The sequence below is a fragment of the Schistocerca gregaria genome, chromosome 5 (assembly GCF_023897955.1).
Source record: "Schistocerca gregaria isolate iqSchGreg1 chromosome 5, iqSchGreg1.2, whole genome shotgun sequence".
NCBI classification, from domain to species: Eukaryota; Metazoa; Arthropoda; class Insecta; order Orthoptera; family Acrididae; genus Schistocerca; species Schistocerca gregaria.
Window position 1 is genome coordinate 413,619,576 of NC_064924.1, and position 13,675 is coordinate 413,633,250.

Genomic DNA, 13,675 nt, shown 5'->3' on the forward strand with positions numbered 1-13,675 from the left:
GATAGTGTTCGTTTGTGAAGGCTTGTGTGAGACATTCAATGCACTGGGCAAGGGAACTCTTGCCATTGCAGAAACACCATCTCTGGGTGGCAGGCTGTATGGTGGGGGGGGGGGGGGGATTTTTTGGTGTGGAAGGGATGGTAGCTGTTGAAATACAGGTACTTTTGGTGGCTGGTGGGTTCAATGTGGAGAGTAGTGTGGATAGAACTATCAGAGAGGAAGTGATCAACATTCAGAAAGGTGACATGCTTAGCTGGGGAGGACCAGTTGAAAGAGATGGGAGAGAAGGTGTTGAGGTTGTGAAGGAATTAGGGCAGGGTGTTTTGGTCCTGAGTCTAGATCATGCAGATATTGTTAGTGAGCCTGAACCATATCGGATTTGAGAAGCTATGAAGGTTTACTCTAGATGGCTGATAAACAGGTTTGCATAGTAGATGTCTGTTAGTATGAAGTTAGTAAGGTATAGAGGAATAATGTAATGAGATTGGAGTCAGAAGGATGTTTGAAGACTTAATGTTCACTAGTGGCAAGACCATGGAGTAAGGGATGTTGATATACACTGAAGTGTTGTCAATAGTGATGAGCAGGAATCCAGAAGGTAAAGGGGTGGAGAGTCAGTGAAGGAAGTGATTGGTATCTTTGATGTGAGAGGCTAGATTTCGGGCAGTTGGTTAGTGAGTACCAAAATTTTTTCAATGGGAGCACAAAAACTACCTACAATGGAGTATTCAGCATTGTTTGGTTTGTGGATTTTGGGGGAAAGAAAGTAGGTGTGGTGGGTTTCATAGGAATGAGGAGGGTAATGGAATCTGAAGAGAGCCTCTGGGAAGGACCTGAGGGTTTAAGTAAGGGCTGAAGGTTATGTTCGACTTCTGGTTTGGGATCACTGTGGCAGAGTTTACAGGTGGAGGAGTCAGACATTTGGCTGAGGCATTCCATCATATAGTTGCTGCAATTCATAATTACATTGGTGGAAACTTTCTCTGCAAGTAGGATGATTAGGTCAGGGTCTGTTTTCAGGCTGTGTGAGACTGTCCTTTCTTCTGCTGTAACCTTGGTGTCCTTAGGATGGGACCTGGTGAATAATGGTGAGGTCAAGTTGGAGGTAAGGAATTTGTGGAAAGTGACCAGAGAGTAATCAGGTGGGAAGGGGGAGGATTGTGGTTGGATGGTGGTATGAACTGGGAGAGACAGGGTTCAGTGATGGGAATAGGTTGGTTTTGGTTGGAGTGATTGATGGCAAAGAAGCAGGGATCAGCAGAAGGAGAGTAGGTATTTGACAAGTCCAAAATGATTAAATTTGAGTGTAAGGCTAAGGTGAGGTCTTCGCATAGGACTGAAACTTCTGTGGGACTAAGCATTTTGGTGGATAGGATAACAAAAGTGTTACAGGATTGTTTAGGCTCTGAGTTTAGTGGAGTGTTGGTTGGTAGTTTTGGGGAAAGTAGCAAGTTGAAAACTGCCATCTACGCGGGGTCCGTGTGCTATGAGGGATTGGCAGTGAGGAATGCTGTGGGTAGGATAGGGGCTGGATAGTGGTTCCCCATGGCAGCAATAGGATATCAGCAAGCTGGATAACTTATCGAGGTGATGTTTGGAATGCTATTCCAGCTACTGCAGTGCGAAGGATTCAGATTCAGAGATATGATGTATGTAGTAGGGATCACACAGTAGTATTATCTTGAAGGAGCTTGGGGTTTGGTGGTGCTTGTATCATGGAGATATGTTTTTGCAGTACCAGGTTTATGAGGAAATCTGAAAAGCGAAAGGTGATTGCTTTAGGAGGGGTGGGATCCAGAGAAAGGAATTTATATGGTTAGGCTGCAACATTTAAGGAGCAGGATGTGGGACTGGGTTTTATCCAGGGAAAAAGATACTTTCCTGAACTGGTGCTGAAAGATGGAACAGGGGTCCATTATTGCAGGGATGGCATTAAGGAAGTGCCCGTTTCCTAAACCATTTCCCATTTTCCCAACATATCGCCATGGTACAAGCATTCCCAAACCCCCTCTGCTCCTTCTGCAAGATACTGCTTCTGTTCAAACCCAACTACATACATCACATCTCTGAAACTGAATCCCCTACACTCCAGCAACTGGAAGAGAATTCCAGACACCACTTTCATAAGTTATCCAGTCGGCTGTCATGCTTCTGCCACCTTTGAGCACCACTATCCAGTCACTATCCTACCCATACATTCCCTCTTTGTCAATCCATCATAGCACCCAGACCCTGTGTGGCTGACCATTTCAACTTGCCACATCCCCCAAAACTACCTACTAATAATCCCACTAAAACCAGTGTTGAAACAATCCCACCAAAATCTGCAGGCTCACAGAAGTTCTAGCCCACTCCAAAGGCCCCACCTTCAACCATACATCCCCCCCCCCACCCCCACCCCACCCCACCCCCAATTTAACTGTGCTGGACTTGTCAAAGATCTACTCTCCTTCTCCCAAAACCTGGAATGGAAACACTTCTTTGCTGCCAGTCCTTGCAGCCAACACTTGCAGTTGATGACTGTAGTTCATATGTGATAGCCAAGCAACTTTGCTATTGGGTTAGATGAATCTTTTAATCTGAAAAACTACTTTTTATTTCTGGCTGTATGACTTACTGTTTTCTTTTGCCGTTGCATTCAATTCAAAAATGTAAAATAAAAGACAAATTATTTCTCCCATAAAACTTTACATTGAAATTATGTTTTCAGTTGTTTTCTTTCAAAAATAGAATGTTACTCTTTAAATCAAAATGTTATGAAATGGTTTTATGCTATCCTCGGTCTCTTAGTATATTGTAATAATCTGCATACATCTTGAATTGTTTCTTTTGAATATTATTGTCTTTGCCTGCCCTTACAGTTTTTACCCTTCCAGTGTCAAGTTGAACTTATTTTAATGTTTTAGCAGATGTCTCACCTGTTCCCACTTCTGCTGATAATATCCGATTGACAAATTTTACAAAAATATTGATGATGTCCATAGCATAGGGCAGATGGTTGTAAATTGTTACCATATCAGGTGGAGGCAGCCAGTGGTAGTATTCTGTGGGACGGCCAGTGATGGAGTATTAACCATATAACATCTGTACAAATAGTTTGCTTCGTGCTGGATAATCGTTCATACACTTTCAATTTTTTTCTCATATTACCTTTTTTATGTTAATATGAATAATCCTTTTTCTTATTTTTTATTTTGAAATAGTTGTTATTACTGTTGTAATGTCTGAAATATGTAATCTGACAAACTGCTGTTCAACATTTACATTAAATCGGAAGGTTATACTTTTCGTTTTCATGAATGATTTAAGCTGTATGAACAAGCAGAAAATATGAATTATGCTTGCTAAATTTTACTGCGGTATATCCTCACACAGTGTTCATTAATTTCTTAAATTGTGTTTAAGTCTATTTGCCACCTCAAATGATGCGCATTTTCACAAAAATTTTGATTTCTTTTACTCTGACCATTAGTATTTCATCAAAGTTTCTGATCATTGTACAGACAAATACTTGTTTCCCTTTACTTATGGTAGCACGTACATCTTTAATTATTTCTCTCTGTATTACATTCTGTTTCTTTTCTAGTGAACTGCCCGTAACATTACTTTTTAGAATGAAATTTTCACTCTGCAGCAGAGTGTGCACTTAAGTGAAACTTCCTGGCAGACTAAAACTGTGTTCCAGATGGAGACTCGAACTCTGAACCTTCACCTTGAGTGGGCAAGTGCTCTACCAACTGAGCTACCCAAGGATGACTCACGCCCTAGCCTCACAGCTTTAATTCCACCAGTACCTTGTCTCTTACCTTCCGAACTTCACAGAAGGTCTCCTGTGAACCTTGCAGAGAGCTTCTGTGAATTTTAGAAGGTAGGAGACGAGGTACTGACGAAATTAAAGCTGTGAGCTCAGGACATGAGTCTGCTAGGATAGCTCAGTTGGTAGAGCACCTGCCCACGAAAGGCAAAGGTCCTGTGTTCAAGTCTTGGTCTGGCACACAGTTTTAATCTGCCAGGAAGTTTCATTACATTTTTACTTAGCCAGTCTGCAAAGGCTTATAGAATTGCCCACTGGTTAGCAAATCCCTATTTTTTTTTGAATTACTAGATATTTCTCTGTACTGTAGGTTGTCATCAGAGTCACTTTCTTCATCAGGGTATGCTCGAAGCAGGATATGACAACCATGGAAACCAGTGTGGATTCCAAAAACATTTATGATATGTTCAAGTTCTTCACACACAGTATTAAGTTCTGCGGATAGAGGTAATTAGGTGCAATTGTGCTTTCAAAAAGCTGCCGATTAAGTACCTTTCCAACATCTACTAAACACAATACATTCATATGGAATACTCAGTTGAGTTTGCAAATGGATTAAAAAAATCTTGACAGTCACTGTGCACCATGTTACTCTGGATGCCGAGCCACTTACACACACAGAAATAATATCTATGTGTTGCTGAGAAGTCTTTTTGGATAAGTGACATTCATGTTATATATTAAAGACATATAGTGGGTAACATTAGTTGCAACGCTAATTTTTTCACAGGTAATTTAGTTATCTGTGAAAAACTTTTATCTAAAAATAGGCGATGAAATACCAACTTGGTGCAGTGCCTGGAATGGTACAAAGTCTACAATGTTGCAAAGACAGTCAATTAGCTCTTTATTTACTGAAATGTGGTATGGTGCATGTCACAAAGTTAAAAATGCACTGACCATTGACTAAATTATTAAGGAATCACAGCTAGACTCATTCATCTCATATCATTACTTTACAGTGGTATTGTGAAGAGCTATGAAGTGGAGCAATCACATAAACTCAACTGTAGGAAAAGCAAACAGAAGTCTTTGATTTATTGATTGGGTGGAAAAACTGTAGTTTGTGTGTGAGAGAGATCACAAACTACTTGTGAAATCCAGAATGAATTATTACTCAAATGTTTGGGGTCCAAATCAGATCAGACTAACAGTGACATAGAATTTCATTACTTGTTTGGAGTCCAAATCAGATCAGACTAACAGTGATATAGAATTTCATTACTGTTCAAGGAGAACATCCATTCACATGGAAGTTTGAACTATGTATTTATCTGCAGTCTGGTTAGAATTTATGGTCTTCTTTTGTAAGTCTAGGAATCATATCACTGATGGGTGCTACTTGTCAGCTATCATCCAACTTGAATTTTTGTCAATCCTGTGAAGGACCTGCATTCTAAATAAAATATTTTTCATGTGTGATAAAGCTTATTCGCAGGGCTAATCACATTGCCTCAGAGACTTACAGCTGTATATATAGCTAGCACAGAAGTAAGTGAGATATCCCTACAAAAACTATATGCGATTTAGCTCAACATAAAGTGATGGTAATTTTATGATAGCAGAGTGCCCACTTTTGCAACTGGGGGTGGGGGGTGTACTCCAGCCCCAGATAGAATCCACCTCTCAGAGTAATAACAGGGGCTGGTGTGCCAACCAGCCTAGACCTGATTTTTAGGCTATTTTCCACATCCACCTTGGTAAAGATCAGGTTGACTTCCCGCCTCAAATGCACAATACTCAAAAACTTTTAAATACAATGTCACACTTGACCGTGCAATTAAATTAGAGGCATACAGAGGAGGTACATGAATTTTTCACTTAATGGAGGGAGCAGGTGGCAGCTTTAGCAGAGGCAATTCAGTTATAGTAACAGCTTGTATACGGACATGGTTCATTCTTCTCGAGATGTGTCACATCAGTCCTGGTATGGCACCAGAAAGGGGAATGTAAAATCATGAAGTTCAGTGCCATAGGTGGTGGTGCATAAGTTTAAGCCATATTTCCCAGCTTCCTGAAAACCATTATTACAGTAGCATGTTCTTTTTTAACAAAAAATTATCATTGTGAGAATTGCTTGTAGAATAGCTATAGATGGGATCACCACATAAATCTAGCAGTCAGAAAATCAGGTGCCAAGATGAACTGTAGTGAAAGAATTATTAAACTCTCACCTGTGAATAAGTTGCTCCACAAAACTTACCTACCCATTATTGAGTACTTATTTAGATATCTGGAAACTCTTAATCACTATTAATGTAGGCCTATGATGGAGAGAAGCCTCAGATATGAGATTTGCTATTTGTTCCACATTTTTTTTAGTATGTCACAGATGTGCTCAACAAACTTGTGGGAGAAGCTAAATCAAGGTGAATGCTCTCAGAATTATAAGACAAATGAGAGAAATTTGGGCTCATACATGGGCATACAATCCAATCATTCTTCCCACACACAAATTGAGAACTAATGATGTTGAAGTAATGTTCTGTTTAGCAGTTTGTGGTTTATGATTCACCCCTCAAACACAAATAAGGGCTGAGCAGTTCTGGGCGCTACAGTCTGGAACCACGCGACCGCTACGGTCGCAGGTTCGAATCCTGCCTCGGGAAGGATGTGCGTGATGTCCTTAGGTTAGTTAGGTTTATGTAGTTCTAAGTTCTAGGGGACTGATAACCTCAGAAGTTAAGTCTCATAGTGCTCAGGGCCATTTGAACCACAAATAATGTGCTGGTGTTGTGTGTAGCTCTAGAAGAACAGTAGTACACTATTTCCCAGATCTTTCCAAACAAGTATTTGTTCATTTATCGTTCTTTTCTTGACTTTTTCTAGTTTTCTCTACAAAAATTTTGCTGATGATATAAATCTTTTCATAAAATTGGAGTACTTTCACATCTCATGCTGCTGATTTTTCTCACTACAGAAGTAGTTACAATATGACTGGGAGAAACTGGTACTGTTATATGATACTAGATACATAAAGGAGCAAGATGTGAATCACATTCCTGGCCCCTGGTTCAGGTTTTCTGTGGTTTTCCAGTTCACTAGAGGCAAGTGCCAGAGTGGTTGTTCCAACTAGATCATGGTTGACATTTTCACTAAACTTTCTCAAAACAGACTTTTCTTCAATTATCTTACTGTTGAAGAAACAATCATAACAGGTGAATAGACAACAGAAGTGTGTGGATACTGCAACAATTCTGGTATTGGTGTGTTCACAAACCAGCATTCAAGAGTAATATGCGAGACATTTATATCATAACGAGCTATGTAACTTTCTGCCGGTATAGATAGTTGCTAAGTAGAGCTTACTAGAATTCAAAGCATTGAAATGTTTTTGATGTGTTCTTATGCTTCTAAGTTAACAATTATGAGAACAAATTTAATTTTATCCTTGTACTATTCTGTTTCTGTGTAATTGGTAATATCACCCCCAATTCTTTAAAGACACTAACTCCCTTGGATGAAATATCTTCAGCATCGGATTACTTCAAAATGAGTTAATGTGGTAAATCATTGAAGTTAATCATGTAAAATAGTTTTGGTTGAACACATTATAGTTTTTTCATGCATCTTATATGACAACATATTTCCTGAGTTACTGCACAGTGATATAGTTTTGGTGGTACATTCAGTAGTATACATGGATATTGTCTGCTAAATGTGTTGCAAATATAGAGTTAGGAGAAAAAAGTAATAAATTAAAATGTCATACCTGGTGTTGAAATTTTACTACATGAACAGCAAAAATGTAGTAAGTGATAAGCTTTTTTCCCTTCACTAATTTTGTGGGGGTGTCAGTGAGAGAAATTTCATAGAACTAAAGATTTGAAATTATTTATAAAATTTGTTCGATATCGCTAAGAGCTACTGTTCTGAACTACTATATGAATATAGTCTGGGTAACATGCGTGATGCTGCTCAAAAAATAATAGTTTCTTACTGTAATACTTGTCTTTGTTAAAATTTAACATAACATTATTCCTCTTAATGAGTAGATTATTACAGCATTTAAAATTTTTAAATTTGGTCACTAATTCTGTAAAATACTTTGAATCAATTTTTACTGTCCCTGGAAACTGAAAGGCAATCTGCATCTAGTTCTGTGTTTAGTAATATAGATTAACTTAGCAGAGTTCCATTTACAGTTATCTTGAATTGTTATTCAGTAGCCTTCATTGAAGTATTCTTGATGGCTTATTTATTGCAGCTGTTAATAAATCATTTATAGGAACCTCTTCTGCAGCTTGGTGTAAAGAGGCACATTGATACTGTTAATATTTCTCAGATGTAAATCCTTATGTTCTGATTCCAACAATAGCTGAAGGTTTTCATCAATGTATATGCTTCTACTTCTTTAGTATGTGATACGAAGCTGGAATTAGACACTGTCTGAGAACTTACATTATTACTTTCGTCTGTGTTGGGAGGAGTGCTCTTCAAATTGAAGTCCAGCTGTACAGATTTAGGTTTCTGTAAATCACTTGGGGGGCAGTGTTAGGTTGGTTCCTTTGTAAAGAACACTACCATTTTTTTTTTCCCTCAGTCAGAGATTGAGTTCTTCTTTCCTGGGTATAATTTATTTTCTGCAGTTCTTAATGGCTGTAAGGCAGTTAAGCAGAGAAAACATAATTGTTTCTCCATTTTGTGGTGGTGTATGCAACACATCAGGAAAGGAAACATTTTCATACTAGTCTTTAATTTTAACAGAAATGCACATAGGCAGTACAAATATACAATAATGCCTACAGTAATATATGTCCATATAAAAATTAAATGAAGCCACAAATACACTATATAAAATATTGCATCATTAGCAAGGATTTTACAAATTTCAGTTACTGAATACAGAGAAAATAGATATGCTATAACCAAAGTATGTTATTTACATTTGACAGGTTACTTATATTGACAATGCTGATGCTAATGATTCTACAACATAGATTTTGTTATTGTCTTAATCCATTCATTAGAAATTTATTACAGTGTAAGAATCGCTTCTCAGCCGAATCACTAGCACAGCGTAAAACATTCTTTAGGGCCCAAGTTTTAGATGCAGTTACCATTTTTTTTATAACAGGACATTGTTTACTCAAAGAATAAAACTTGTACACAAATAACAATTAAATATTATGGATATGATATTGCACATCACTTATGCACCCTTGTTACTTCAGCAGGACATTTCTAACTTGTAGTGTAGTGTCATTGTACAAATCTTTCTTGTGCATTAAAATTTTACTTAAAGATATAGTATGTTTTATTGATCTAGTTGGTGTATTCATTGAGAAATATAGCAGTATTTTTGTTTTTGCAACTAAAAACTTATTTCTTCTTGCTTATTGTTAATGACGATCGCGAACAGCTTTTTTTAGATTCATTGAGTAAACATGTCCAAGAAGTGATGTTGTATTCCTTGAACAAAGTAGTGGCTCAAATTTTGTAATAAGCTCACAACACAAAGTATATGTTGATGATATCTGATTATCTCAGCAGATGTTTTGAGTTGCTTCAATGATAAGATAAACCCTTTGCACCATTAATGGGGTGTGAACTTTCTTTGAGGCCACTTGAGATTGTCATCAGTATATTACATTTTCCTTTAATCTGACTGATTGTTATAAAATGAAACCGCGCTGAAGTAGTGTTATACAGCAACATTCCTGAAACATTGGTCTGTGAAACTGGTACTTATGAAAGACTAAGGCTGGTTTAAAATGTGAAGATTTTTGTTAGGAATGTAGAAATACCTTTGTAAAAGAATTTTCAAGCATTTTATTGATGTACCCACTAGCATAAACCAATCATTCATACTTCATATAAATTTTCACTTCAGTATTCCCCATTCTTACTTTGTAGAGTCTAGAAAACTATTTTTCTATTGTCTGTGTCTAAAAGCTATATAGATACTTTGTTATTGTCATAGAAAAATTGCAGTCATTTGCCAATATAAATTTCTGTTGGAAGAACGATTTTCTTCATTAGTTGGTTACAATAAACTGCTAATTTTAGAAATGTTGGAAAGTAGGCAGTATTGTCAAGAAAAGCTTTAAAACGAGCAAGAAATTAGTGTGCTAGAATCTGATATGTTTTGTTTATGTTAATGAAATGAATGCTTTGCACTCTTTTATTTTTGTCACAAGATGAGAAGAAGATTTATGTTTTAATTTTAAGTTCTTGAGCAAATGTCACTAGAATTTTGGAATCTGTGAACTGTATATAAATGAAAAATACTTGCTAAATGATAATGTGATGCACTAAGGCCCTTTAATGCTACATGCTTTAATAAGTGACCTGTTATTTCTGCATGGCCTACATATCTCTTTGCATTCCAATATATTTAGGTAATCATACATTAACCACCATTAAAATAACTTAAAACGAGTATGGCAAATCTAATACTGTTAATACATACTATGAGAACTGAACCAGCTCTCTTGAGAGATGCTTTGTGTAAAATGCAGTGCCTATCAAAATGTGGTTCGATGATGACCAGTTTTATTGTTCTAGTCTCAGTATAATGAAGGGACAACAAATAAGATTATGTCATTATTGTCATTAGCACTGCTTTACATAGCTTGGTATTGTCATTTCTAATTGACATTAACATGCACTTACACATTCTGCAATTACAGGAAGCCTACTGCCAGGAATCATGACATGTTATGAATGCTTTAGTTAAAATTATTAAAATGGTCTTTATACTTTCATACCGTCAAAATTTCTGGTTAATCTTTTGTGCAAAATATGTGATATGATACAAAATTTTGGAACTTATCTCATATTACATTTGGGAAAAAGTTAAATGATGCTTTTCCTCCATCACATTTTGTCTGTTGTGTGCTATTGTCATAAAGTATTTTCCAGTATGTATTGTCTTGAGTTGCAAAGTGTTATTGTCATGTGTATATATTCAGTGTCCTTTCTCAATAATAGTTTTCTATCAACTATTGGTTGTAAATCAAATGCTGAAAGAATGATATCTAGTACCATCTGACATCATCCCTCTAAAATTCATCTTTTTAAAATTCATTTACTTCAAAACTGTCTTTGCATGCAGCTAAATATTCTCTGTATCAAACGTTAGGAACCTCTATTTTTTATCATTCAAAAATTAATCATAAAAAAGTTGGAAGATATTAAGCAAAATCCTGTTGTCGAAATTCTGAGATTTGTAAGTTTAAAAATGGGTTTGCTCCATTAAATTTCCTGTCATTACTTCACTCAATGTAGTAGATCAAGTTTGTGAAGAGGACTGAATTAAGAGTCGCAACTGATCCTTACAGTAATGTCCTCAGAATTGTATTAAAGGCACCATAATATGTTTGATGTCACAGTAATGAGTGCCATTCATAACAGTCTACTACAGCTATCTCTTTTTTGTAGAACAAACAATGCACAGAATCTATTTCCCTTTTAGTGAAACACCAGCTATTGAAAAATATTGAATGCACTCACATCATTCAAAGTAATGATTGTTAAGCAAAGTGTGAGACTTCAAGTTGCTTCTCCCAAATGTCTTATTTGTGATCCCTGCTGTCTTCGATTGTCAGTGGCGTTATGGTTTCGCCAACAGGCAATTACATTTAATACTGTAATTCAGATAAGCTCGACCTATGAATGACATTGTGAATAGTGGAACCAAAAAGTTTTGATGTGCATTCTCTAGTGCAAATGAACCAAGGTGGAGGCACACAGTCATACAGATATTACTTGAGCAAAATCCAATTAATACGGTTTTGTACAGTAGTTGATGTTCGATTCTAATACCAAGTCATGACATATTGAACAAAATGAATTTTGTCCACTTTTTTTGATGGCTGGTTTTATAATATGACAGGCAACATTGTTGATTCAGAAACTGGTAATGCACTGCAACAATTGGAGTTGAATCTACTTACTGGTGGAATAAAAGAGATTGTGACAACAGTTAAATGAAACTGGTAGAGAAAGAGGAGATATGAAGGTAGAATTCTCTTGGAAATATTTACTTACAATCTGCTACTGTGGTTGAATGTACTGAACTCCAGCACGTACTTCAGAGTGTGTGACTAAGAAACACAGAAATCGGATGAGTTGCTTCTGTTGCACTTGGACATAATTTAAGTAGCACCCAGGATTTATAGAAACTTAACTGCTGTATGTTGTTAATACACCAGTTATGTGCTTCATACTCTGTAACATCGCTTTAAACATGAAAGATGTCAAATTTGTATACCCCCAGACCTTAAGCAAGCTGCTGAATTTTGATGTACACTCATTTAAACCAGTTCAGGTGATGGCTAACAGTCAGCAACCATCTTCACAAGTACGGCATTTATTTACAGTGGAACTGCAGTTTTGTAGCAGTATCCCATTTTAAAAGAAACTGGAATAAACATTGTACAGTCTATGACTGATCTCTCAGTCACCAGTTTGCTAGCTAACTGGCTGTTCAGTGGCTGTAGATCTGAAATAAAGCGTGAAACTCGAGCAATTCTGAATTACGCAAGTCATGTATCAATGAGGGAAGGAGAACTGATGACGAATAATACCTGAGGTTTAATGCAAAAAGTTCTAAAGAAGGTAGCTATTGTAAACATCTCCCCAGTCGTTGTACGCACTTCATTGTAAAATAATGAACACAGTAGAAAAGCTGGACCAGATCTCGTATATTTCTCGCAAAGGGGGCGGCGTTTTTCGATCTCCGGCAGATACTGCTGATAAGACGGGCCGTGTTGTGTCGTTCGGCGCCGAACGAGGGGGTCGAAGGGGGGAATTCGGTGACGTCGGCATGTCGCTACGCACTGGCGCCCTTGGGGTGCATCTCGTCGAGGTCACGGCCCTTAGTCTCTGGGACACAGCAGACAACGAAGCAGAGGCCTGCCAGCGAGACGGCCGCATACAGCCAAAAGGCGCCGTGAAGTCCCAGAGCCTGCTGAAAATCGACAAATGTCTTCACGCCAACAAAGGCGCACACGTAACTGAAGGCTGTGGCGATGGCTGAGCCCAACTCTCGGTGTTCTAGTGGGAAGAGCTCACCGATCAGCAGCCACGAAATAGGACTGATGCCCAGCGAGAAAGCCACCGTGAACACCAGCACACACAACAGCGGAATCCAGTCGAGATGCGGAGCCGCCTGCCAACATATGACAACCACATTTTCAGGCATTGAGTAAGCTTCCATATGATATGGAAACTGTCTAAGTTTACTTTCAGGACATCTTTGTGGTACAAGTGGAAGTAAAAGTTGTAACTATTCAATGAGTGTTAGGGAAAAAGGTAAAGCTGTGATTAACCTGAGCATACGTGTGAACACTGATGTGTTGTTTCACCAGGCATTGTCTTATGGAGGTGGTATACCCTTGGCTTCCTCTAACCCTTGAACTGGCAATGCAGCCATAGAACAAGTGTTTTGTAAGCAACTTTCTTTGTGGGCGGACTAAACTTCCTGGGAAATTCTCCCAGTGAATGTCTGTTAGGCATCTACCTGTATACAATTACATTTGTGGTCTTTCAAATACAGACATTTAATCAATGAGAATTTTTCCAGTACATTTTTCTTTCATTGCATCTTCCCTGTACACAACAGCATCATCCACAAACAGCATTACGGAGCAAAGTTGCCTTGTACATAATTTACACACTCAAAGTATGAACAGTAATGAACTTACAACACTACTTTGGGGTAAGAACAAAATTACTTTCAGGTGTGGAGATTTCTTGCTATTCAGAATGATATACTGTATTCTATTTGCTAAGTCACAGAGCTGGTATGATATTCTGTACATTCATGTTTTGTTCACTAAATGACAGTGTCAAAATCCTCCAGAAATGAAGAAATGTGGTTTGAACCTGGGCTCTGTTTTTTACTGCCATCTTGGG

At 37.7% G+C, this 13,675-nt stretch overlaps 2 protein-coding genes across 6 annotated transcripts in view; one reads left to right on the forward strand and one right to left on the reverse strand.

Moving 5' to 3' along the window:
* Positions 1-13,675, forward strand: part of LOC126272269 (mediator of RNA polymerase II transcription subunit 20) — a 526,313-nt gene that overhangs the window by 12,568 nt on the left and 500,070 nt on the right. The window lies entirely within an intron of this gene.
* LOC126272268 (facilitated trehalose transporter Tret1-2 homolog) overlaps positions 8,494-13,675 on the reverse strand; it is a 342,290-nt gene continuing 337,108 nt past the window's right edge. For all 4 annotated transcript variants that reach the window (XM_049975007.1, XM_049975010.1, XM_049975008.1 and 1 more), the window contains exon 6: positions 8,494-12,929. In XM_049975007.1, the coding sequence (XP_049830964.1) occupies positions 12,591-12,929 (339 nt within the window). In that variant the 3' untranslated portion in view covers positions 8,494-12,590. The remainder of the gene's footprint in view (positions 12,930-13,675) is intronic.